General features: G+C 35.3%; 5 protein-coding genes across 8 annotated transcripts; 4 read left to right on the forward strand and 1 right to left on the reverse strand.

The window, feature by feature from the left end:
• The first annotated feature begins 280 nt into the window (after window positions 1-280).
• On the forward strand, window positions 281-3,528 carry LOC106400617 (amino acid permease 8). Its single transcript, XM_013840973.3, has 6 exons — window positions 281-700; window positions 1,413-1,506; window positions 1,593-1,807; window positions 1,908-2,050; window positions 2,415-2,642; window positions 2,914-3,528. Exons 1-6 carry the CDS (start codon window positions 346-348, stop codon window positions 3,337-3,339), a joined length of 1,461 nt encoding a protein of 486 aa, XP_013696427.2. The 5' UTR covers window positions 281-345; the 3' UTR covers window positions 3,340-3,528.
• A 4,061-nt stretch (window positions 3,529-7,589) lies between these two features.
• LOC106398275 lies at window positions 7,590-9,935 on the reverse strand. Its single transcript, XM_022703617.2, has 2 exons — window positions 8,943-9,935; window positions 7,590-8,671 (listed from the first exon to the last, which is right to left on the reverse strand). The coding sequence occupies exons 1-2, from the start codon at window positions 9,557-9,559 to the stop codon at window positions 7,933-7,935; spliced, it is 1,356 nt and encodes a 451-aa protein (XP_022559338.2). The 5' UTR covers window positions 9,560-9,935; the 3' UTR covers window positions 7,590-7,932.
• A 1,724-nt stretch (window positions 9,936-11,659) lies between these two features.
• On the forward strand, window positions 11,660-12,447 carry LOC106368416. Its single transcript, XM_022702371.1, has 2 exons — window positions 11,660-11,735; window positions 11,846-12,447. Exons 1-2 carry the CDS (start codon window positions 11,660-11,662, stop codon window positions 12,445-12,447), a joined length of 678 nt encoding a protein of 225 aa, XP_022558092.1.
• A 368-nt stretch (window positions 12,448-12,815) lies between these two features.
• On the forward strand, window positions 12,816-15,282 carry LOC106350665 (ergosterol biosynthetic protein 28). The gene is made up of 3 exons (XM_013790522.3): window positions 12,816-13,057; window positions 14,629-14,835; window positions 14,967-15,282. Exons 1-3 carry the CDS (start codon window positions 12,943-12,945, stop codon window positions 15,032-15,034), a joined length of 390 nt encoding a protein of 129 aa, XP_013645976.1. The 5' UTR covers window positions 12,816-12,942; the 3' UTR covers window positions 15,035-15,282.
• Window positions 15,283-20,625: 5,343 nt separating this feature from the next.
• Window positions 20,626-25,438, forward strand: LOC106350639 (branched-chain-amino-acid aminotransferase 1, mitochondrial). Of its 4 annotated transcripts, XM_048757944.1 has the most exons (11): window positions 20,657-20,725; window positions 20,802-20,891; window positions 22,401-22,483; window positions 23,390-23,564; window positions 23,642-23,818; window positions 24,071-24,202; window positions 24,278-24,376; window positions 24,462-24,578; window positions 24,665-24,760; window positions 25,026-25,138; window positions 25,240-25,438. In XM_048757944.1, the coding sequence occupies exons 2-11, from the start codon at window positions 20,835-20,837 to the stop codon at window positions 25,352-25,354; spliced, it is 1,164 nt and encodes a 387-aa protein (XP_048613901.1). In that variant the 5' UTR covers window positions 20,657-20,725; window positions 20,802-20,834; the 3' UTR covers window positions 25,355-25,438. The 4 variants fall into 4 exon arrangements, with proteins under 4 accessions (XP_013645956.1, XP_013645971.1, XP_048613901.1 ...); XM_013790502.3 differs by having other exon boundaries at window positions 20,626-20,891; XM_013790513.3 differs by lacking the exons at window positions 20,657-20,725; window positions 20,802-20,891 and adding an exon at window positions 20,950-22,165.
• The last annotated feature ends 482 nt before the right edge of the window (window positions 25,439-25,920 follow it).

Here is a 25,920-nt window from a genome sequence, read left to right on the forward strand (position 1 = left end):
CAAAATTCACAGCTACAATAACCTTAACAAATATTGAGATGAAACAAGAACTCTGGCCACAATTCCGCAATGCCCCTAGCACAATTTAAGAGATTACACAGTCACGGGCCATTCAAGGTTTCTAAAACAAGTAAAACCAATTACACAGCAAGAACCACAAGCAGGTCAATAATCAAACAAAAAATAAAGATTCTCTAAAATGAATGTAAGATTCAACGTACAGAAATGCTCCTTCCACATAAGCCTTGATATATGTGCATATATATATATGACTCTCAGTATACTTTGTACATGTGCCAAGCTTGACTGTCAAAAGACTCGTGTCATTTACTCTCCTCTCTTTTCATGTCTCCCTCTCCCCCTCCTACAATGAAATCCTTGGACACACTCCACAATCCCTCGGCGGTTGAGTCCGGTAACGCCGCTGTGAAGAACGTCGACGATGATGGTCGAGAGAAGAGAACGGGGACGTTTCTGACGGCGAGTGCGCACATTATCACGGCGGTGATAGGCTCAGGAGTGTTGTCTTTGGCTTGGGCATTAGCACAGCTTGGTTGGGTGGCTGGAACCATGATTTTGGTGATTTTCGCCATCATTACTTACTACACCTCTACTTTGCTCGCCGATTGCTACAGAGCGCCGGACCCCATCACCGGAACACGCAACTACACGTACATGGGCGTCGTTCGAGCTTACCTTGGTATGCAAATTATTATTATTCTTTAAATCATTTTTATCAGCATTATTCAAGATTTTTTCAGTTTTATATAGAATTATGTTTCTGATCAACAGTTTAGTCTACTGATATTAATAATTTTTGGTATTAAATGGTAAAAATATTCTTGTGAAGATACTTTTTTGATCTTTTCCAATTTTTTCATAAGATGGTCCCAGGAACAAATTAAGATCAAAGTAATGTTTTCTTGCAAGATCAAAGTAATCAACCATTTTTAGTGTATCCTATCTTTTGAGGAACATTATTTTGTGGTTCTAAATTTTTTATTTTGAAAATTCTGCATGCTCTTCTTGGGAAGATATATGAGTTAATCATCAAAATCTACAAAAAGATAAAATAATTATGAAATTTATCTTCTTTCCAAAATTACTTAATGAATTGAATTGACTAGTGTAGGATTATCTCATTAAAGAATGCTATCATTAAATTTGATTGTTGGTCTCCCAAAAAAAATTGAATTCAAAATGAGAGATGGATCCAAACTTATCCACAATGACAAAAGATTATACAAAAGATTATCCGACTTTTTAACATCAAAGGATTAATAACAATATACAATTTCGATGCTTAAGTCCTGCTTCTTGTAATCGCTGCTGTTGATTGACAAAAACAAAGATTCCTATGTAATTTAGAAGAGTAACTAAGTTTTAGAATACTCCATAACATAAAACGACAGGTGGTAAAAAGGTGCAGCTATGTGGACTAGCACAGTACGGCAACCTCGTTGGGGTCTCTATTGGTTACACCATCACTGCCTCCATAAGCTTAGTGTAAGTCGTTACACAACTGATAACTTATTTCGGTTACAATTTTTGTGATGGTAACTAAAACATGTGTGTTGTGTTGCTTTGGTTAGAGCGATTGGGAAAGCAAATTGTTTTCATGGTAAGGGACATGGTGCGAAATGTACCGCATCGAATTATCCATACATGGGGGCATTTGGCGGCCTCCAGATTCTTCTAAGTCAGATTCCTAATTTTCACAAGCTATCTTTCCTCTCAATCATTGCCGCGGTTATGTCCTTCTCTTATGCATCTATTGGTATCGGTCTGGCCATCGCCAAAGTGGCAAGTACGGTTTCATTTCCTTTATTCAACGTTTAAATTAATGTTTACATGAATCTTCAATGTTTGATCGAGCTAACGGTGGAAGTGGTATAATTATGTGGAAGGTGGGAAGGTTGGTAAGACAACGCTGACAGGTACGGTGATAGGAGTGGACGTATCTGCGTCTGATAAAGTATGGAAAGCGTTTCAAGCGGTTGGGGATATTGCGTTTTCGTACGCTTACACCACTATTCTCATTGAGATCCAGGTATGTGCTACTTTCTTCTATCGTTCATTGAATATTTGCATTTACAGAGTAGTCATATATATGATGTATTAGTTAGTGTATGGATGTATTAATGTTTTTTTTTTGCTCTTAGAAGTAATCTCTAACTACCGATATGGATATATTAGTTAGAGAATATGGATCTACTACCACTTCTATTCTCTCTTTCACCAAAAAGGGATATAAAGAAGAAGGTGCCATTTACCTTGAAGATAAGATGTTACTATCAACTAGAGTATTAGCCTTGTAGGCATGCATATACAAAAAGGCTTGATTTTTAATTATATATGTGAAGCTCTAAAGATACTGAAGCTCAAATATGTTTTTATTTTTTTCTTTGTTGCAGGACACATTGAGATCAAGCCCACCAGAGAACAAAGTGATGAAGAAAGCAAGTCTTATTGGAGTCTCAACCACAACTGTTTTCTACCTCTTATGTGGTTGCATTGGGTATGCTGCATTCGGAAACATAGCCCCTGGTGACTTCCTTACCGACTTTGGGTTTTACGAACCTTTCTGGCTCGTCATTTTCGCCAATGTTTGCATTGCTGTCCATTTAGTAGGTGCCTATCAGGTAATTGTAGCATTAACAATTTTCATGTTAATTATATCTCTTAAAGAAAACGTATCATTGATAAACAAACATGAGAACGTAGCACACATTTAAAAAGCAAAAACAGCTAATTATCACAACACACTTGTAATTTTTCATAAATATTCTTGTGTTATCCTCTGTTTTAGAAATTTAGATTAATAGTCGAAATTAGTAGAAATAGAGCTAGTTTGGTTTAAAATACAATCATTTTAAAGATATCTTCTTAATCCTATTTTAATATCATTCGCAGGTATATGTTCAGCCCTTTTTCCAATTTGTTGAGAGCAAATGCAACAAAAAGTGGCCTGAAAGCAATTTCATCAACAAAGAGTACTCGTTGAAGATACCATTGCTCGGAAAATTTCGTGTCAACCACTTCAGGCTGGTGTGGAGGACAAACTATGTGATTTTGACAACATTTATTGCAATGATATTCCCCTTCTTCAACTCCATCTTGGGTTTGCTTGGGGCACTTGCGTTCTGGCCGTTAACAGTTTATTTTCCTGTGGCAATGCACATTGCTCAGACAAAGGTTAAGAAGTATTCGGGTAGATGGTTGGCGCTGCACCTCCTCGTGTTGGTTTGCTTGATTGTCTCCGCCTTAGCTGCAGTGGGATCCATTGTTGGCCTAATCAATAATGTCAAGAAATACAAGCCTTTCGAGAGTATAGACTAAGTTACTTATGATGATCTATTTTAGATAAGAACTATATATTATTTCTTTCCAGCAAAGTATTTTATCTAAAGAATAATGTTGTAAACGTATTATGCTATTATGTTTTGTTTTATGATAAAAGACGAAAACAATTGCTAATGGATCTATTAGTAAATCGTATGAAAATCGATAATAATAGTTTTTGAATAATTTTTAGGAATACAAGGGGGAACTAGAAACATATGCATCTGTGACTATAACAACACATGACAATACTAATAACTTTTTTTTTATGAACAACTACAATACAAATAACTAACAACATAATAGAATTGGAATCCACATGACCAGGGATAGAAACAGTACAATTCTGCAAAACAAAGACAGTAGTACTAAGCACAAAAAAAGAACACAGCACTACACTATATGTCATTAAATCGCATCGTACATGCTTTTTCTTAGTTATCTCTACCACCCAGAATCAGAATCCAACAGTTTCTCTATATATACATTAATGGATTCAGAAGACAAAAATCTCTAGCAACGAGACAAGTAGCCTCGTAATTACACAAGTGTTCCATTGTCTGAAAAGGATGAAAGATCTTTTTTTTTTAACAACTAACATACTGCATTAATCGAAATCAGTTCAATACAGGGGAGGAGAGAAGGAGCCATGATCTAAGGCCGATTTCGCAAGGGAATCAGCAGTAGAATTTTGAGCTCTTGGTACAAAAGAAAACAAGATAAAATCGAAGCTAAAGCTAAAAGATAGGAACTCGACATCCATTAGAACCCCAAAGAGCTCCACTGGATAGGTTTTCGAGTTGATTGCTCTAATGAGCACTTGAGAGTCGGATCGCATCCAGAATTTGGGAAGAAGAGCCTCCTTCGCGGTTCGGAGGGATTCTCTGATAGCAAGCGCTTCCCCGAGTAGGGGTGAAGATACATGACCGCATGCAGAAGTTCCTTGGAGTGTACGTGAGCTGCTCTCATGAGATATGACCCATCCTATACCCACTCGCAACGTTTGACGTGACCATGCTGCATCTGAGTTGCAAATAGCCGTATTCGGGGGTAAGGATGCGGGGAGGATGGTCGTTGACGGCGTCGGCTTCGTAGGTCAGGGGGTTTGTTGCGCATGTTTCCACTCTCTCGCATTGGATATGACATTAGTGATTACAGCGTCTGGAGAGGTCCTGCGGGTTTCAAACACCAATCGATTACGAAAGGTCCAGAGGTTCCTTCCAATCCATGAAAAGAGATCAGCGGTAATGCCAGTAGGAGGTAAGCAAAAGAGTGCTGGAGCCGTCGTAAGAATCTCGTAGATGGAGACTGAATTGAAGAACTCTGCGGTAGGACTGATAGGTGCGAGCTCCCAGACTTGCTGAGCGAATGGGCAATGGAGGATGAGGCGTATCGCTGTCTCTGGAGCATTGCAGTGGGGACAGCTGGTGTTTGTTGTTAAGCCCCTGGTTTGGAGATTAGCACCTAGCGGTAGCGCTCCTTGTGCTAGCTTCCAGAGAAACAATCTAAGTTTTGGTGTTGTCTCTACCACCCAGATATTCTTGTGCCAGTTAAACTCCCGGTTGGTTACTATTTGGTTAGTAGTTGCCTCTGTACACTCAATCATGGAGTAGTATTCGGAGCGCACACTGTAGATACCTGACTTCGTTCGCTGCCAGCAGAACTTGTCCTCGGCGTTCAGAGAACTTGGGAAGATCTGATAGATAAAATGAGCAACTGTGGGAAGGATAGATTCGACATTCGATTCATTCCACCGAGCTGAACCACGCAGCATTAGGTCCGCAACGACCAAGTCTCTATCAGTCTCATTTGGTGGTCCACATATTGCAAGGTGCTCTGTCGTAGAGAGCCAAGAATCTCCCCACACTTTCGTTGTCTCGCCATTACTGATGGCCTTTCCTAAGTGACGCACTAGGAGGTCCCGGCCCGCTAAGATACTCTTCCGGCCATGAGATGAGGAAGTGGGACATGAGACCGAGCGAAAGCTATTGCTGTGGCAATATTTCCCAAGCAGTGTGTGTGCAAGAAGGCAGTCCGGCCTATTGAACAAGCGCCACGCCAATTTTGCCAGCATGGCCACATTAAAGGCTTGTATGTTTCTAAAACTGAGCCCACCAGTGCCCTTTGAGTGCGCTAAGGTGTCCCAAGATATCCAACAGATCTTCTTGGTGGAAGGGTCTGCATCCCACCAAAACCTCGTGAGGGCCTACTGGATTTGGTTGCAAAGCCCCACCGGGAGAAGAAAGCATGACATGGAATAAGTCGGGATGGGGGACAAAACTGACTTCAGCGTGGTGAGTTTTCCTGCCGAAGAAAGGTAGCGCGAAGACCATGAAGCGGCTTTGATCTTGATTCGATCAACAATGGAGGAGAAAAGATCTCGCTTTTTCCTGGTGAAGAGCTCCAGAAGGCCTAGATATTTCCCCACACCTCCTTCCTGTGCTATACCAAGGGTTTGTTTGACACTTATTCGTGTCTCCTGTGGTGTCTTAGCTGAAATGGAGATAGAGGATTTACTAGCGTTGATGAGCTGTCCCGATGCTAGCTCATAGCTATGGAGAATCAACTGGAGGGTTGTGCAGCTTGCCACGCTTGCCTTGAGGAAAAACATAGAGTCGTCTGCAAAGAGTAAGTGACTGATCCTAGGGCTGTGATGCGCTACCCTTATACCCGTAATGTCGCCTCGGACTTGAGCCTTGTAGCAGAGACCCGAGAGTACTTCACCACAAAGGATGAAGATATAGGGCGAGCGAGGATCCCCTTGTCTTATCCCTCGCTCTGGAATCACTTTCTCAAGGGCCAAATCGTTGATGAGGAAGGAGTAGGAGACAGTGGAGACGCATTGCATAATCCAAGAGACCCAGATGTCATCAAACCCAAGATGTTCGAAGACAGCTCGGATAAAAATCCACTCTAGTCTGTCGTAAGCCTTGCTCATATCGGTTTTAACCACCATATAACAGTGTACTTGAGCCTCCGAGTTCTTTAGGTAATGGAGAACCTCGTGTGTTATCAAGACATTGTCCGAGATAGCCCTCCCAGGCAGGAAAGCCGACTGACTTTCTGAGATGATATCTCCTAAGATGGGTCGTAACCGGAGAGATAGGACCTTAGAGATAATCTTATAGTACACATTGCAGAGAGCAATAAGCCTGAAGTCGGAGACTGCCTTGGCTGACTGAATCTTGGGGATGAGCCGAACATGGGTAGAGTTGATATTTGTTGGCATGAGTCCGGATGTGAAAAACTCTCTGACCTCGGCCACTATTGTAGTCCCCACCGAAGACCAGTTCGACTGAAAAAAACACACTGAGAACCCGTCGGGCCCCGGAGCTTTATCCGGGTGAATGGCAAAGATGGCTCGTTTGATCTCTTCGGCTTCTGGTATGGAGGTCAGAGTAGCATTGGTAGCTGCTGAGATACACGGGGCGAGTGCGTTGAGAACAGTTTCTGATCTGTCTTGACCAGACGAAGTGAAGATGGAGCTAAATTATCGAGCTATCTCGGTGGCCATTTGATGTTCCTCATAGACCACATTGCCGTCCGAGTTTTCCAGGAGGGTCAGCTTATTCCGAGCCCTTCGGCCTTTAGAGACAGCGTGGAAAAAGCTCGTGTTCTTGTCTCCTAGGGCCATCCACAAGAGGCGACTCCTCTGCTTCCAGAAGTATTCATCTGCTTTGTACGCCGCTAGCAGAGCAGTATTGATGGTCAGCAAAACGGATTCGTCTGACGAAGGAGCTGACATAGCTTTGTCGATATCAACTTTGAGGACGTCGATTGCTTTGCGGCTGTTAGTATGATGGTGTCTGCTCCATCCTACTATGGCCCGACGACAGAGCGCGAGACGATGGGAGACTGAAGCTGACGGGGCTGAGTCCCAGGTTGTTTTTATTAACGTTCCGACTTCCGGTATGTCTTTGAGGCGACGGTCATAGCGGAATAATCTCCTTGATTTCTTCATAGTAGTACTGAAAACGCTGTGTATTGGTCTATGATCCGAGGCTTCAAACTTCATATAGTGGCATCTCCCTTGTGGAAATGCATCGTACCTTGTGGAAATGCATCGTACCAAGCACTGTGAAGAGGATGAAAGATTAAGGTATGGAAAATGATAGTGTGAAGAAGATGGATTCAACCCAAACATTCGTTTTTCATACACAAGTGTAGCATGCTCCTCTTCTCAGACAGGCAATACCAAACTAACTTCATTTGTAACCAACTAAAGTTGATTATCAGAACATATCATGGACGTTGAACAAAGGAAACAAAGGAGCAACAATCTCATGTGTGTTTTACATCCAGAAATTCCAAAATGATTTTAATCTAATTTTTACAGTTACATAACCAAATCAAAGGAAAAAGAAGAGTGGCAAAGAAACTCACTCTCCATCTCACTCATAAGATCCCAAACCCAAAATAAAAAAGGTGAAAAGCCAATACGAAACCTCACACTCCAAAACAAGAAACTCACTATATACATCCTAACTTGTTAATGCCTTTAGAAGATTTTTTTTCAAAAAGAAAATACTCCCAAGGTAAAATTTCAGAACCTTAAAAAACAAAAATTGAACCTTATTTTCTTTTTTTTCTTCAGCCGAGTGACTCACTGCAAAGCTCTTTCCTCATCCGTTGATTAAACAACCTGCAAGCATCCATACTCAGATCAATCGCTGCAGAAAGCGCCACGTAAGCAGCTGCATCCTCCATACAGCTAACGTGCTGCACGCTAACCTCCACACACGGCTTACTACACTTCCCTTCACCTTCCACACTCGCTGACATCACAAACCCTTTATACCCACTCCCCAACCACAACCCGTATCCATAGTCCCCGCTCCCTCCTCTCGGACTACTCGCCGGCGACGTACCTACGCTGCTTCCACCGCTACGTCTTCTCGTTCTGCTCACGCTACCCGCTGTTGGCGACGACCCCAGCTCGATCGAGAACTTCCCACCTCTGTGGGAACTAATACTCGACTCCGTAAGCACGATTCCCGCGCCGCTTGATCCGTCTGGGATGAGCTCGAACCTGTAGCCAAGCCCGTCGGTGGCTCCACCGCGTTCTCGCCACGCCTCTAGTCTCCCCCACGGCTTCCACGTGCCGTCTCCGGGACGGAGGATGAGCCAAGAACCAGGGTTTGACCGGCTCACACGGTCACTTCCAGGAGACGCAACGAAGGGAGTGACGATAGACGCCATAGCCACTGGAGAACCTGACAAATCATGGACCGTTATGGACCATCCTTTTCGCTCTTTCCCGGGACGTTCTCTCTCGCTCCCGAACGAGTTTAGCCAGCTCCGTGGAACGCTTGTCTCCGGCGGCAACGATCTGATCAAGAAAGAAACATATACAAATAGTAAGTTTCAAAAAAAGAAGTAATTAAATATCCTAAAGAGTAAAGTTTTCAATAGATCCAGGAATGTGATAACAATAATCTAAGGCGTTCGATCTTATGTTAAAGCGCATTTCGATTTGATTTGATTTGATTTGATTCCTCGGGGAAAATAAATAAATTTAAAATTATTAAAAAGCGATAAAAAAAAAAACTCAATTTCCGACAAATTTGGTAAGATTGATTTTGATTGGTCGGGAAACTAACCTCGATCTCATCGTACGATCGCCGGTGTTCCGACAACTAAATTTGCAAGTGAAAACCGGTTGTCTGATACTCCCTTGAATCTGAACCACCTGAGGACTACACTCAGGCTCCCCCTCGAACTGAAACACGAACCTAGGATCAGGCTCCGCCTTCACATTAAGATGAAACGACGACTCTTTCCCCGCCCCTTTCCCCACCGTTATCCACCCGTTATGGAACACGCACTGCTTCCCCTGCGCGCCGGCTAGATCCAGCGGCACGGAGACTTCCGCCAGGGGACGGCCGGAATTCACGCCGCACGCTGCTCCGGCTCTTCCCGTGTAGATGAAGATCTTGAGGCACGGCTTGGAGGCGAAGATGGATCTGGAGGATAAGCGAGCGACGTCGGAGCTGCTGAGGTGGAACGTGGCGGCTAGGGTTTGGATCTCCGGGAACTGCGTGGCTTCCAAGGGAATGTAGGGGACGGCTGCGGTCTGCGGCGGGAAGTTTTTGAGTTTGATTTTGCAGAAACAGGTGGAGGAAGAGGGGTGCACGACGGAGCTCGACGTCTTCGCCGCTTGAGGAGCTTTCAGAGCTAGGTTGTTGATCGTGAGGCGGATGAAAGGACAAGGATCCATTTACGGCGAAAAGAGAGAGAGAAGACTAAGGGTTTAGGGGGAGAGACATTAACATGGAAAGTAGAGAATTAGACCAAAGAAAAACGAAGGTGACGAATAAAACGCAGCGTTTTAATGGCGCCGCTGGATTTTAACGACCTAACCACCAGCGAACGCTGTTGTCTTCTTCGCTTTTTGTATTGCCTCTGGTTCTTAAGTGGGGGCAAGTAGGAAGCTCGAGGTACATTTTTTCCATTTTTTGCATTCCCTCCTTCCTTTCCTTTTATTTTTTTCGAAATTGTTCAATACGTCCTTGTTTTCTCCGAACATATAAAGATTAGCCCCGGAATTATTTCGTAGCTATTTTGACCCCACTTTATTGAAAGAAAGAAATTACACACCTTGCCCCAAATGATAAAAATGATAAATAACGAAAAATTATAATCAGAATTATTTTGATAAAGTATAATCAGAATTATTTTGATTAAGTATTATGTAAAATATTGACTGCACATTACTTATGTATTCGCATTATAAATTTATGATTATATACATACATAAAAATCAAACAAGATAAATTTTATTATTATATTTGTAAAAAGATTGGTATTAGGTCAGAATTTTAGTGATCTCCTTTGGAATATGCTCGGTTAGATCAGTAAAATGACTGCTAAAGCATAAAGTATATTACAAGCAGCCTCAAAATTGGGCTAAATATATGAAATCAAAACAATGATGTCGATTAGCTAACATTGTTACAATGTGACACTTGTTTTGTAAATTTTCATTTAAAGTTTTAAACAATTTCTTTTAAGAGTTTTAAATGTGTACGAATAAAAGGGTAAATCCGAAATATAGAGTTAGTTGAGGGGTAGAGAGAAAAGGCATTGGAGCACAGCTGGGAACAGGCTGGCAAGAGATGCCAGCTAGGATTAGAGGTTGACGCCGGTGTCGTCTCTCTCTCTCTCTCTTTGAGTCTTGACTTTCTCTCTCTACCTGATCAGTGAGTGACCAACCACACAAAACGTTGGCCCCACTTCTTTTAATTTTACGAAAGCACCCTTAATGGCTTACGTGTACGTTCGCGGCTCTCTGTGCATTGATCGGGGGAATCTTTCGGCCTCTATGCGGAGCTCACGTTTTTGTGTCAGTCACATAGCTTTTTTATATGTTTGTTTTGTTGTTATGGGCCGCACCAATGAACGTCCAAATCATGTTTATTTCATAGTCGTTCGTTAACTCTCAACTCATCCAAGGCTCAACTCCAATGCAAACCAAAAATCAAATTAAATACTGGGTAAAACACCATAGCAAAAAATAGTTCTTTTTTTTGGCAAAATGTTAAATATAGCAAAAATAGTTTAACGTAGTTTGCTGTTGAAGCACAGTTATAAACAAAAAGAATGCCTTTGTCCTCGACTGAGTCCAGATGTTACTAAATTCAAAAGAAGAAAACAAGGGAGCAAAATCCAGCTATCATCCACGATCCTCGTTCAGCATAAAGTAATAAACTAATCTAACCAATAAATAGTTAATTGAATCTAGTGTAATCGTAAACGTGCACGCATATCTCTCGCCCAATCCCCAAACAATTACTACTATACTACTTTAATCCATATATTATTAAAAAGATACGAAATGATTATAAAAATGGAAGAAGAAGAAGCTCAGCAATTTTGATCAAAAAAAAAAAAAAGAAGAAGCTCAGCAATTTGTTTAAGAAAAGAATGAGGAGTTTTCCTTTGCAGTAGAATAAAAGTGTGACTGACTATTTGATGTGATTTTTTAAAAGGACGGTTTCCTCGGAAGTGTAAACACGTTTGAAATTTCATATACAAATGTAATAAAGTTTCGTTGGTTCAAAAATTCAGGAGAGTGGGTCTTTGTGGAGAAGTTTCGATTCAAAAATGTTTTTTTTTTTCAAAATGACCAAGGGAACAAGTCCTTGTGGTGTGAAGTTTAAAAGAGTAGTATCATTTTTTCTCATGTGTTACATGAACAACGTGAACTCCTTACACTGACCATAAACATTGTATGCATGTAGTAAAAATCTGTAACCATTGTATTTCATACATAAGCAAAACACGAGAGAATGTAACTTCATATTTAATATTTTCTATTATGTTTCATACGACTGCTATAGTGATCTTGCAAACAACAACGGTGTTCTGGTTCTTGGAACATCACGAGATAAGATGTAATTACCAAAGCATACATACAAGATGAGCTCTTAAAGCTGTGGCCCTTCGCTTTATGATTGCTTGAGCTATGAGGTAAACAATGGAAGATCTACCTATTTTTGGCTAGATAATTGGTTGGGAACAGGAAGGCTGTTGAACGAAACAGGAGAGTCTGGTGTATGGTACTTGGGGATCCCTCGCTCCGCTACCATCTCTGATGTGGTTTGTGAGTCTGGTTGGAAGATCCGTGCAAGAGGGCAACGACGGTTCCCTGAAGTTTATGAAAAACTAAATGCAAGGCAGGTGCTTAACCACGATTCTGGGGAGGACATTGTGCTCTGGAGAGCAGGTCCTGACGAGTTCAAAGCCTCTTTCTCCTCTGTTAAGACCTGGAATTATCTGCGAGACAAAAGAGCTGAGGTTGCGTGGAGGAGGTTGGTTTGGTTTTCTCAGGCAGTACCACGACATGCATTTATGGCAGGGTTTGTATTTAGAGATCGACTGTCTACTGGAGATAGAACAAAGAGTTGGGGTATTGAGCAGTATTATATGCTTTGTGGAAAGAAGAATGAGACCACGGACCACATGTTCTTTGCTTGTCCGTACTCGTTCAATGTATGGATGAACACAGCAGGAAGGCTCCTTGGAAGCGCCATAATGCCTGACTGGACTGATACCGTCGCATCTCTTATGCTTCCCTGCTCGTACCGACATGATCATGTCCTTTAGAGGATGGTGTTTCAGACAGTCCTTTACTCTGTGTGGAAAGAACGTAACTCGCGAAGGCATGGATGCGTCTAGGTCACGACGGAGAAGATCATCCGTACCATTGATAAGCAGATTAGGAACCGGATCTCATCTCTTCGCTATGCTAACGATCATCAGTTAGAGGGAGTAATGAGAAGATGGTTTGAGGTGTCCTAGCCATTAGAGGGGAAGTTCAATTCATTCTTTTTATTCATTCATAGATGTTTAGAGTACATAACTGCCTACTTGTAAATGCGTTATTCTGATCAATAAATTTGATATTTAATCAAAAAAAAAAGAGAACCACATAAGTATGAATTATTTGTTTGTTCTCCAAAATAAAATAGTGAAAAAAAAAACATTTTTAAATAAATGAATTCAGTGATGACAAATTGAATAAAAACAAAATAAAGGGGGAAGCGCATCTGAAGATCAAAGCACAAGTCAGTTAACGAAGTAAGAGAAGAGAAGAGGAAGATGAAGGCGTTAGGGTATTGGCTGATGGTGGTTGGTTCGCTGAGATTAGCTTCGGTTTGGTTCGGTTTCTTCAACATTTGGGCTCTTCGTCTCGCCGTCTTCTCCCAGACCACCAGTTCTGTTCTCTCCTCCCTCCCTTTTATAATTGTTCTCAATCGATTATTTCAATGTCTTCTGATCATAGTAGATAATTAATGTTCACATACGAATCTATAGTATACTTGAGAGATTTGTTCTGTCCAATTGACTTCTTAGTCTCTGAGTTTCTAGTCATAATTGGTCAGTGGCGGCTATGGAGGGGCCATGTAATGTGTGTTTAGTGGAGAAATGATTATGTCTCGTTCGGAGTAACACATTGTGGATCTGATTTGTGCGTGAAAGTTTAGGTTTTTTCGGTTTCTGTGACTTAGGCAGATGGCATTGTGTCTTTCAATACGGTTCCAATTTGGGATCCCTAAGCTCTAATACATTGAAAATTAGTGAAGAGCTAGTACATTGCATTGTTAGATCAATGGGGTTTGTAGTTCACGAGTCAACTAAGAAGGAAAGTCTGATTCTTTGAACGTATTCACGGATCTTTTCAGCTGCTTTTTTTTTTTTTTCATGTTTATTTAATTGCAAAGTTGAGGTAATAGTTTGGATTGAAAGCAACACATGCTCAGATTCACTATTAGCTTCAGGGCTCGAGCAAAGAGTGTATTTTATCCTTTAGACTAAAAAAGGCGGGGTGTCATTTTTTGTTTTATCCTTTTTTATGCCTTCAAGATTGGTCTTCCTTTCAAGTGGAGATTATATAAATTTATAGCTTATCTTTGTTTCTGACCTGATAAATTTATTCCAGCTTTTAGGAAGCTATATTGATGATGTCAATGGTTGAGTATGATAGCTGTTTTAAATCTGTTAGATCTATGCAAAGTTGTAGGATTCTTAATAAATCAAAGAGTTTAACCGATGTAGTAAATTTATAGACAACAATATTTGTGTCAGGTCTATATTTCTCAGTGGATCACGTTCATTGAATCTCTGCGACTATGGACCTTTATGAGAAAGGTTCAGTTTCCTGAGAAAGCTTAGTGCTTGAATTTTTTGGACTGAATTTGTAGGAAAGAGAGATTAGTGAGATAAGAATAGCAAACCGGAGCAACATATCCAGGAAAGATATATAATTCCTTGGTGATGGAACTTTTGTAGGAAGTGGACCACCATGCTTAGAAATCAGGAAGGGGGAAAGTATTTGGATATAGAATTGGTTATACATAGTCCAATGCATAACCTTTTTTGTAGGATCAATATGGCGACTCTTTCTTAAAATAATGTTGAAGTGAATCAATGACCAGGTAAAGTGTATTAGATGCTGTAGATGATTAGAACAGAAGCAACTTGATTTTTTTGGTTTCCTTTTGTGATTTGTGGTGCGTGATTTCGGCAAAGGGATTGTTATGGAACATTGTTTAGTTTTTTTTCCTGTGATTGTAATAAGGTCACCAAAGTGTTTAGTTTAATGATTCTGGTAACAATAAAAAGTTGTTATAATTTTGCTTCATATGAGCAAATGGAAAAAGTTGTTATCCGGAAAACTAATTCACATGGTTAGGTTTCCTCAGGTGATGGCTCCTGATGGTTTACAGTAATAGTCCCGTCCTCATGACTCAAGATGTTCTTTCGTCTGTTTTAACTGTTTTGCAGTGAGTGAAGTACATGGACGTACGTTCGGAGTATGGACCCTCTTGACCTGCACTCTCTGCTTTCTTTGTGCATTCAACCCCGAAAACAAACCGTTATACTTGGCTACGTTTCTCTCATTCATCTACGCCTTAGGCCATTTTCTGACTGAGTACCTCTTCTACCATACAATGACCGTCGCCAATCTCTCAACCGTGGCCTTCTTCGCAGGTATGGTTTGTGGCAATCACCAGACATTACATAACCCACTCTTGTATTCAGCCAAGTCAGTTAATGTAGGTTGCATTGCATTCATTGTGTGCATGATCCTCATACTGCGCTGTTTTAAATGTATGTAACAGGCACGTCGATTGTGTGGATGCTCTGGGAGTGGAGTTCCCTTGAACAACCGCACTCCAAACTTTCTTGATTTTTTTTTCTTTTCAAGAAGACATGTAACTGATTCTTTCTTCTTTGAAACCTTTTTTAAGTTGGAATCATCTCCGGCTTTTTGCTCGGATTCCTAGAATTGTTGTGATCTATATTTCATCTTCCCATCTTTGATAGTCTCAAGGAGAGTTGTAGGACTTGTTATCTTCTAATAAACTATGACTCGAATTTGTCAATCATTTATTGTATGACATCTGCTACAGCTGAATTGATTGTTTTCACTTGTAATTTTTTCCAAATTTGAGCATGAATGACTAATGGTATTATGATGATGAACACTTGCCTGAATGGCATTGTGAGCGATAAATATTTACACGATTCCTCTAAAACTAGCATCAAGTTTTAGAGGTTGTTACACAGTGGAAGTTGTTAGTTGGGAGAGTAGTCATGTGAAGAACTTTGTTGTTGTTGTTTTTTTTGTTTTTCTGATAGGGCATTAAAAAACTTTGTAGATCTTTGTATTTAATTAATGCTTACCTTTTTCAAAAAGTAAATAATTTCTTAGAATAATTTGAACATTAATATACCAAACAAGTCGTGTAGATACTTTTTAAAAATCGAATTCATTCTTTTTTAGTCCAAACTACTTCATATAATTTAGCTTACCAATGTTATAAAAAAAAAGCTTACCAATAAATAATACTATATAATTTAACTAAGCTTACACCTTAATATCTTCGCTTTTTACATTTTTCATAAACAGAAATATAAATATATATTTTTAATTTCAGATTTCGATTATGAATTTTTTGTAACTAATCTAATAAACAGATACAAAAATATGTGAATAAAATCAGAAAGTATCCGTAATTTCTGTAATATCATTTTCATAATTTCAATAATATTGGGAATTAGTTTATTCATTTATAAAATTTATAGCATAATTTTGTTTTAAACATTTGTTGTTATATTTATAATTATTTAATAAATAAAAATAAAGACCACAAAATAATCAATATTACAGCATATAAATTAAGATTAACCCTTAAACTTGCACAATATTTACAATCCAATGCCACTGAAAATTAAATAAACGTATATTTAATTAATGCTTGCCTTTTTCAAAAAGTAAATAATTTCTTAGGATAATTTGAACATTAATATACCAAACAAGTCGTGTAGATACTTTTTAAAAATTGAATTCATTCTTTTTTAGTCCAAACTACTTCATATAATTTAGCTTACCAATGTTACAAAAATATTTAGCTTACCAATAAATAATACTATATAATTTAACTAAGCTTACACCTTAATATCTTCATTTTTTACATTTTTTCATAAACAGAAATATAAATATATATTTTCAATTTCAGATTTCGATTATGAATTTTTTGTAACTAATCTAATAAACAGATACAAAAATATGTGAATAAAATCAGAGAGTATCCGTAATTTCTGTAATATCATTTTCATAATTTCAATAATATTTGAAATTAGTTTATTCATTTATAAAATTTATAGCATAATATTGTTTTAAACATTTGTTGTTATATTTCTAATTATTTAATAAATAAAAATAAAGACCACAAAATAATCAATATTACAGCATATAAATTAAGATTAACCCTTAAACTTGCACAATATTTACAATCCAATGCCACTGAAAATTAAATAAACGTATATTTAATTAATGCTTGTCTTTTTCAAAAAGTAAATAATTTCTTAGAATAATTTGAACATTAATATACCAAACAAGTCATGTAGATACTTTTTAAAAATCGAATTCATTCTTTTTTAGTCCAAACTACTTCATATAATTTAGCTTACCAATGTTACAAAAAAAATTTAGCTTACCAATAAATAATACTATATAATTTAACTAAGCTTACACCTTAATATCTTCATTTTTTACATTTTTTCATAAACAGAAATATAAATATATATTTTCAATTTCAGATTTCGATTATGAATTTTTTGTAACTAATCTAATAAACAGATACAAAAATATGTGAATAAAATCAGAGAGTATCCGTAATTTCTGTAATATCATTTTCATAATTTCAATAATATTGGGAATTAGTTTATTCATTTATAAAACTTATAGCATAATATTGTTTTAAACATTTGTTGTTATATTTCTAATTATTTAATAAATAAAAATAAAGACCACAAAATAATCAATATTACAGCATATAAATAAATACTAATTAATCTGTTAATATATTATTGATAGTATATTTTAATATAAATAAAAATTCAATTATTTATAAATATGATAAAATAAATATGATAATAAATATAGATGATATAATTGATGGTAGAAAAAAAATACGTTTAAATTATAAATATATATTAGAAAAGTTGATGACAAAAAAAAATTCTGAAAACAATAATTTAGTTATAAAAAGCGAAATAAATACTCGAGCTGTTCCAAAAAAAGTAAAAATACATTTGTGCGGATATTCACATTCTAAAAATATGGATGATATCATAATATAAACTATAAAATTATTATGTTTAGAAATTTCATATTAAACAATTACTTAAACGGATAATTTTTAAAATATATATTATCACTTATACACATAGATATTTATTTTAAAAATAAAATAAAAATAAACATCCGTGTGGGTACGCGGGTCAAACTCTAATAAATATTTAAAGTGTGATTTGAAAGTACTTCTTAGCGATAATGAATTAGAGTAAGATATATTTCTCCTAAGTTACTCTACTTGAACCCAATTAAGCAAAACTTGTTTTCAGCCTATTTTTCGTTTTCTTCCATTCTTCACCTTTTTATTTTCATTTCTTACTCCATTGAATACCAATCACAGCCTAGATATATTGGTTCAACGAATTTACAACAGTTGTGAAAATAAAATAAAAATCTATGGGGATTTTGTGATGTATGTACCTTTTTTTTCGTAACCATACAAATTCAGTTAATGTTAACAGATGGATAAATGATTTGGATGGTTTTTTGGAACACAACTTTCATTAAATTTAAATTCAAGGATTACAAAGGCAAGAGATAATTAAACATCCACATAAGCTATAGCAAAGGAAATTAAGTTTTGGATGGTTTAAAAAAAATCAATTTTACAAGTTGATACGCAAAGTTTATATGTATCAAAATATTTTATTTTCGTATCTCACATCATTTTCAGTCATCTCACCAAACTTTGCTTATTTGCTTATTTAGTATGCTTAGGTTAAATCACATACTAATATTTCTTATTAAGTAAATAACTTGTACAGTAGTATACAACGGATCTGTGGTTTGAATACTAATTACTAGATGACTTATTCTTGGGTTCACCCCTTAGGTTCACCAACCAATAAGATTGTGTTATTTCATATTCGATACCTTTTAAAAAATGAAACAAAATATTGTCAAATTATATTATGTTTTTTAAATTAAAAGGTAAAATAAAAATAAAAAAATAATACTAATTACAAAATATATATTTTTAATATCGTCGACAAAACTCTAAATCATAATCCTAAACCCTAAACCCTTGGGTAAACCTTAAACCCTTGGATAAATCCTAAACTCTAAATCAATATCACTAAACACTAAAACACAAAAGGGTTTAGAGTTTAGGATTTAGGGTTTAGAGTTTTAGTGTTTAGTTTTTTTTTATTTAGAGTTTAGGATTTATCCAAGGGTTTAGGATTTACCCAAGGGTTTAGGATTTACCCAAGAGTTTAGGGTTTAGGGATTAGGATTTAGAGTTTAGTGATTAGGATTTAGGGTTTAGTGTTTGCTGAAAAAAAAATTAATTTTTTTTCTGTAAATACTATTTTGTTTTACTTTTTTTATTTTAAAAAAGTAATATAACTTGACAATATTTTGTTTCCTATTTTAAAAAATATCAAATTTGAAATAATGAAATCCTATTGGTTGGTGAACCTAGAGGTTCACCCTAAGGAGTGAACCCAAGAATAACTATCCCCTATATATTATTTGTGAAACATTACGACTTCTTTTTGTAGCCACATGTCATCACTAGGATGATTCTTAGAATTATTAGAGAAATAGGTTGGTCCATCTCATTATATAATAAGCTTTTTATTAAACTAACCATAAATTAATTATTAATATCATTTATTATTTCATTAAATAAAGATTACGGAATTGCCTAATGTGGGTAGAGTATATATGACAATTAATGATTTTGAATAATAAAGATTTGATAAAAAAAAGTATCTTCTATCAAATTTGTTTAATTTAAAACTATTAAAATAATATTTTTAAAAACACAATAACCATATTATAAAAATTTACATTTACATTTTTCTGTATATTTTATATTTTGAATTTTAAAAAATGACTATAAATTACTAAAACTGTTAAAAGTCTCACATTCAAATTTTTCGATCCATGGTTTAAAATTTTTGTTATGCCAAAATACAAATGATTACAAAATTATATAAGTAAAAGTGTAATTTAATTAATCATTAAGATTTAAAATATATATGTATATATATCATTCTAAATTAAACTATAAACCATATTGAATAAATAAATATTTTAGTTTCAAAATTTACTTTGAATAATTTTTTTTGATAAAAGTTTTGAACTAACATTGATAAATTTTTTATCAATTACTAAAATTATTAATCCCACAATAAAAGTTTTGTTATCAGTAATTTAAAGTTTTTGTCATTAAAAATACACATGATAAAAAAACATATGAGTAGAAAGCATCATTTAAAAAAAAAAAAAAATAGACATTAATATTAAAAATATACTATGTATGTTAATATCATTTAAATTTAATTACACATCCTATCAATTTTTTTTTAAAAAATGTTTGGATTAATAAAATTGATTTATACGTTCGCACCAATTTAATTATATATGTAATAGTTACTGACTTTTAATTATTCAATATATATTTATTATTTCATAATATGTAAGAACATATAATACATAAAATAATTTATATATATAATGTTTATTCCGCGCAAGGCGCTGGTCTTAATCTAGTTACTAGATTATACAATTAGATATAGTTCAAAAGTATCAGTCATACAAATTAATCAAATGCTAAACCTCCAAATATCCAGCTTTTTAAGAAAAATCTCTTAAGTAATCACAAGCAGTGGATCAAAAAATATCATCCGTTAGTTGAGTAAATGTTACTAATAACAGCAATCGCGAAGGATACATACCACCTACAATCTCATACTTGTCCAACTTCTCTGCATCTACCATGTAGATATTCAAAATTGGCGAACTCTCGCAACCACCCATATATGCAAATACTTTCAACAATATTGTATCGAAAATGAAGAGACAATAATATAAATGGGATGGCCTCAATAGTATATAGCATTATCAAAAATAGAATATGAAAATAAACACATTTAATTGATGAAAGGAACTAAAAGTTGGTATACATTTAGTTCCCCATTGATATTTTACGTGACATGATAGAGTCAAGACTCAACTGTAACCACACGTTTTCAGTTTCTCGCTGTTAGGACAACAAATTGAATACCATCCAGACCAAAGCACGAGTTCACGACATATCTTTCAAGGTACATTGGTGGTAATGGTAAAGAAAAGTTATGGTTTCACAAAGTTAGTATAAATACAAGTACTAATAGCAGTAAACATAGTTGTAAATTTCTCTATTGTCCTCTACTCTCTCTATATTTATATCAATGTTCCTGTCTTCTCTTTTCTCTCCCTATTTGTAGTATCACGAGTATTTTCTTCAGAGTTAGAGCTCATTGTTCTTTTTCTATAACCTCTGAAAATAGAATCGTACAATAACATTTCATCTTAAGTGTTTCAGTTTGGTGCACAACAAGCTCATACAACATTTGTCATGGCTCTTCGCTGCTTATCTCAATCTTCATCAACAACTTTCTCTTATCTCTCTAAGGTTTGTATCTATATCAATTATTTTGTAGTTGTTTCCTTCCTGGATAAAAAAGAAGAGTATACAGAACAAAAAAGACCTCACTGTTCTTTTGATATCACGACAATATGGAAAGAGACAAATTACGGATGGAAAAAGTTGTCTTTGTTTTTTAATGGGGTATTCATGGTCTATAGAAGAGTTCACACTAATCTTTAAACCGGAAGTATAAAACACGGAAAAAAATTCTTTTTGGATATTCAAATGAGATCCAAAGTATGGTTTCATATCCGCTTAACTACACCACCTTAGTCCGGTCAAATTGTTTCGAGCATATAAAATACTATTTCCACTAAATGTTTTGCCTGCGTTTCTTACTTTTAATTCTCTTATGATTAAGAATTTTCTTTTTTTGGATAATAATCAATATATATATATATATATATATATTATCCTTTTTCTTTATAAATTTTTTTTTTGTGCTTAATATATACTCCATTTGTTTCAAATAGTTGATGTTTTAGATGAATGCACAAGAATTAAGACATACACATTCTCCTAAAAAGTAACACACTAAAAATATAAAATAAATCTAATCCAACCAATCATCAAAAATACTATAAAACATCATTGGTCACACAGTTTTCAATGAACTTTAAACTAATTAAAAAATATAAAACATCATATATTTTGAAACATCAATAACTCTTCAACATATCATCTATTATGAAATTGAGGGAGTATATACTAAGTGTTTGCATGTATATACATGCATAATCATCTCAAAGTTGCTTATTAATATATATATGTACCAATTAAAAACTATCATGATAAATTATTTTTTATTCTCTACAAGGTTTAAACCGAATATCAAATTATTTATATATAACGAAAAATTAATAAGCTCGTTATCGCCTTAAACTGAATACCATCTAGACCAAAGCACAAGTTACAACATATCTTTCACGGTACTTTAATTTGGTGGTAAGGGTAAAGAAAAGTTATGGTTTCACAAAGCTAGTATAAATACAAGTACTAGTAGCAGTAAACATAGTTGTAATTGCCTCTAGTCTACTCTTCTCTTCTCTCTCCCTCTTTGTAGTTTCTGGAATATTTTCTTCTGAGTATGCTGTATGCACAAGCTCATTATTCATTTTCTATAACCTCTGAAAATAGAATCATACAGTAACATTTATCTTAAAGAGTTTCAGTTTGGTGCACACAAAGCTCATACAACATTCTTCATGGCTCTTCGCTGCTTATCTCAATCTTCAACAACTTTGTTCTATCTCTCTAACGTTTGTACTTTTACTTAAAAAAAAAACGTTTGTACGTTCGTCGAATAAACGTTATACTCTTATTAACCTTTAACAAAACAAAAAGTATTCTACTCTTCTTTTCTATACAAGAAGGAAACAACTACAACATATTTTGCTATATGTTTAATATATATATGTATTCTAGTAATTAAAAAGAGATTTGGCTTTCCTTTAAGCTCACGCGCGCGTTTGATGTGTAAATGAAATAATACAGATCTGTGGATTTCGTATGCATGGGACTAAGGCAGCAGTTTCTGTTGTAGAAGAACATGTCTCGAAGATGGTGGGGACAGGACGGTATTTATCAATTCGAATGCAACAACGTTTGTCCTAAAAATACAAAAAATTACAAAAATTATCAGTATTTTACTTTTAGTTAGTTTAAAGTTTTATTTGATTCCCGATAAAATTCAACCAATTATATTTTTACATTTTGATTTATATTTTATTTTAAAAGTAAAATGCATTAATTAAAATTAAAACATCATCTTTTTACAAAAAAAAAATTAAAACATCATACATTTCTATACAAGGAAAAAAAACTAGAAGATCATATATTCATATTCGGAGGGAGTATATAATTAGATATAACTGTACCAACCATAAATACGTTTATATAATTTGATTGATCACACTATATCCAATCAATGTAAAAATTATTTAGAAATGTGAAAATCACTTTTATTTTGAAACAAAAAAATATCATTAAAAATATTTATATCATGAAACATAAAAAGATTGAGTAATAAATAAGTGAAAAAAAAACATAAAGTAAGCCCTTTTTTTAAAAAAAAAACATAAAGTAAAAGGCAAAAACTAGATGCTAAAAGTGTACTCTCCTAGTTAAATTGAATTTTGTGTGACCTCAAGCGACCCGGTCATCAGTGTTATTGGTTCAATAGTTAAAGGCTTAAAGTTCAACCCACTCTTTCAGAAGGACTAAGAATTAAAGTTTGCAACAACAAAAAAAAAAACTTAAATCAAAGGTTGTGTTTGGTTTAAAGTCTAAGGTTATTCTACTACGTGCAGTTGCGATTTATAGTTATATATATATACATGCGTGAAATATAATTTAATATGTCAAAATATATAGTCATTTTAAAACTTAAATGTGAGATGATAAAAGGAGAATATACGTTTACTTTTGATGCTTAAAGTAAATAAAAAGAATATTTACTAGCCAAAAAGTAACTTATCTTGCAGTGAGGATGAAGAGTATGCTGATGTGGATTGGGACAACCTCGGATTCAGTCTTGTACGGACAGATTACATGTTCGCCACCAGAAGTTGCAGAGAAGGAAACTTCGAACAAGGTTGCCTTAGCCGTTACGGCAACATCGAGCTCAACCCTGCTGCTGGAATTCTCAACTACGGCCAGGCAAAAGCTTCAAAACTCATCCAAAAAACTCACAATAATTCATCACATAATAAAAAAAATTCTGGTAGATTTTCCAGGGATTAATCGAGGGGATGAAAGCTTACAGAGGAGAAGATGGTAGGGTTCTTCTATTTCGTCCAGAGTTAAATGCCGTGCGTATGAAGAAAGGAGCAGAGAGAATGTGTATGCATTCTCCTTCTGTTCAACAGTTTATTGAAGGTGTTAAGCAAACCGTTCTTGCAAACAGACGCTGGGTAAAACATTCAATATATATATAGTTTTATTCCTCAATACAGGTCATGAGATTATAGACAATTTAATAAGATTTTTGAATTTATTTTTATTTTTTACAAATTTGGCAGTATGTGTTTATGCAAATTATTTCTTATATATTTGAAGGTTATATATCAATATTTCACTTATATATGTCCAAGCCGCCGGCTCTGGCTCCATATCATCTTTGGTTTAGTTGTCTTAAAGCTCAAGTTTTTTTTTTTTTGCATTAGGTTCCTCCTCCTGGAAAAGGCTCCTTGTATCTCAGACCATTGTTGTTTGGAAGTGGAGCAAGCTTGGGTTTGTCTGCAGCATCAGAGTTTACGTTTCTTGTGTTTGGTTCTCCTGTTCAAAACTATTTTAAAGTCAGTGCTGTCAAAGATCTTTTTCTTCGTTTTTCACACAAAAGATCAATCTTGATTTTGAATATGATTGCATAGGAAGGTACATCAGCACTGAATCTCTACGTTGAGGAGGTGATTCCACGCGCGTATCTTGGAGGAAGTGGTGGCGTTAAGTCCATTTCTAATTACGGTCCAGTAAGTTAAAACACTATCAAGTCATGGTTTCAAGTACTAAAGTGAGTGAGTCTTGTGTTTGGTAATAAACTGTAATAAAAAAAAGGTGCTTGAAGTCATGAGAAGAGCGAAAGCGAGAGGGTTTTCGGATGTTTTGTATCTGGATGCAGAAACTAAGAAGAATATGGAGGAAGTTTCTGCTTCTAATATATTCCTTGTGAAGGTAAGAGGGAAACTCTTCTTTTTAAGAAACAAGTTGAATGCTTCTTTTGTATTGTAAAAAATTTGAAGTACCTTGAGTCTTTTCAGGGGAATACAATAGTGACTCCAGCTACAAACGGGACGATTCTCGGAGGGATCACACGAAAGAGCGTAATCGAAATTGCTATTGATCTTGGTTACAAGGTTAGTTTCATTCCACAGCTTTGTTCCTCTTGAGGCAAAACAGAGCACATATACACTCAGTTTCAGGATAGTTTCAGTTTATTTAATGTAAATTTACATATTCAAACATAAAGTTTGACTTAAGTAATGTAAATAATAAATCAAATAAATACAGTCCCTTATAACTAAAGCTAAATCATAGAAAACTTACTTGGAATCCAAGAAACAGTGCGTCTACTTATCTGTTTCCTACTTTGTTGCAACTCTTCTGTTCTGTAATGGACAGGTGGAAGAACGAGTAGTTCCGGTAGAAGAACTGAAGGAAGCAGAAGAAGTTTTCTGCACTGGAACTGCCACCGGAGTTGCTTCTGTTGGGAGCATCACGTTTCAGAACACCAGGTCTCTTCTTCTTCTTCTTCTTCACATACATGATGAATATAGTATATATGTACATATGTAGATGCTTATAATCATACACTTATCTATTAATTTATCTGCAGGACTGAGTACAAAGTTGGAGATGGGCTTGTAACGCAGCAACTTCGATCTATTCTTGTCGGAATACAAACTGGTTCTATCCAAGACACTAAGAATTGGGTGTTGGAGATAGATTAATTTCAGAGAAAAATAAATCAATTGTTATGTTGCACTCTTTGATGTATCAAAAGATTTGGAACTCTCGAAATGGGCGTTGTCACATTCCGTGCATCCCTTCATTTTAGGGCCTGACTGTTTTCCCGTTACCACCCGCAAATGCAGCTTTTGCGGTTGGTAGCGGTTAACAGCGTTTTGAAACAATCATACAAACTGCTACAAATCGCTCCAAACCGTTTCGAACCTCTTAAAATCAAAAACTGGTTTCAGCTAGCATTTGCGGTTATTTTCAAAAATATTTTAAAATAGAAATATTATAAATAAAAATATATACATATTTTATATATTAATTAAAATTCACAAACAGCATCGTAATTTGCTTTATAAAAACTTTAAACTAACTATTTATTAGAATTTTAAAACATTTCTATACACACATATATAAAGATATACACATATATAAAACGAAATAAAATATTTTTTAATTTTTTAATATAAATCTTCAAAACAAATTTTATTAAAATTATAACTTTCAGCTAATTTGATTTTTTATAAATAAACCTAATATTTTTATTAATCATATTATA

This window comes from Brassica napus, chromosome C5 (assembly GCF_020379485.1).
Source record: "Brassica napus cultivar Da-Ae chromosome C5, Da-Ae, whole genome shotgun sequence".
Lineage (NCBI taxonomy): Eukaryota > Viridiplantae > Streptophyta > Magnoliopsida > Brassicales > Brassicaceae > Brassica > Brassica napus.

Bases quoted from the DNA above. Each gene is read 5' to 3' on its own strand.
- LOC106400617 (XM_013840973.3), top strand. From the start codon at position 346: ATGTCTCCCTCTCCCCCTCCTACAATGAAATCCTTGGACACACTCCAC. The intron at 1,808-1,907 runs GTACGGTTTCAT...ATTATGTGGAAG, and splicing joins GGCCATCGCCAAAGTGGCAA to GTGGGAAGGTTGGTAAGACA. The intron at 2,051-2,414 runs GTATGTGCTACT...TCTTTGTTGCAG, and splicing joins CTATTCTCATTGAGATCCAG to GACACATTGAGATCAAGCCC.
- LOC106398275 (XM_022703617.2), bottom strand. From the start codon at position 9,559: ATGGATCCTTGTCCTTTCATCCGCCTCACGATCAACAACCTAGCTCTG. The intron at 8,672-8,942 runs GTTAGTTTCCCG...TTTCTTGATCAG, and splicing joins GATCGTACGATGAGATCGAG to ATCGTTGCCGCCGGAGACAA.
- LOC106368416 (XM_022702371.1), top strand. From the start codon at position 11,660: ATGTTTCATACGACTGCTATAGTGATCTTGCAAACAACAACGGTGTTC. The intron at 11,736-11,845 runs GTAATTACCAAA...ATTTTTGGCTAG, and splicing joins GGAACATCACGAGATAAGAT to ATAATTGGTTGGGAACAGGA.
- LOC106350665 (XM_013790522.3), top strand. From the start codon at position 12,943: ATGAAGGCGTTAGGGTATTGGCTGATGGTGGTTGGTTCGCTGAGATTA. The intron at 13,058-14,628 runs GTTCTGTTCTCT...ACTGTTTTGCAG, and splicing joins CGTCTTCTCCCAGACCACCA to TGAGTGAAGTACATGGACGT. The intron at 14,836-14,966 runs GTATGGTTTGTG...TGTATGTAACAG, and splicing joins AACCGTGGCCTTCTTCGCAG to GCACGTCGATTGTGTGGATG.
- LOC106350639 (XM_013790502.3), top strand. From the start codon at position 20,835: ATGGCTCTTCGCTGCTTATCTCAATCTTCATCAACAACTTTCTCTTAT. The intron at 23,819-24,070 runs GTAAAACATTCA...TTTTTGCATTAG, and splicing joins TTCTTGCAAACAGACGCTGG to GTTCCTCCTCCTGGAAAAGG. The intron at 24,203-24,277 runs GTCAGTGCTGTC...ATGATTGCATAG, and splicing joins CTGTTCAAAACTATTTTAAA to GAAGGTACATCAGCACTGAA.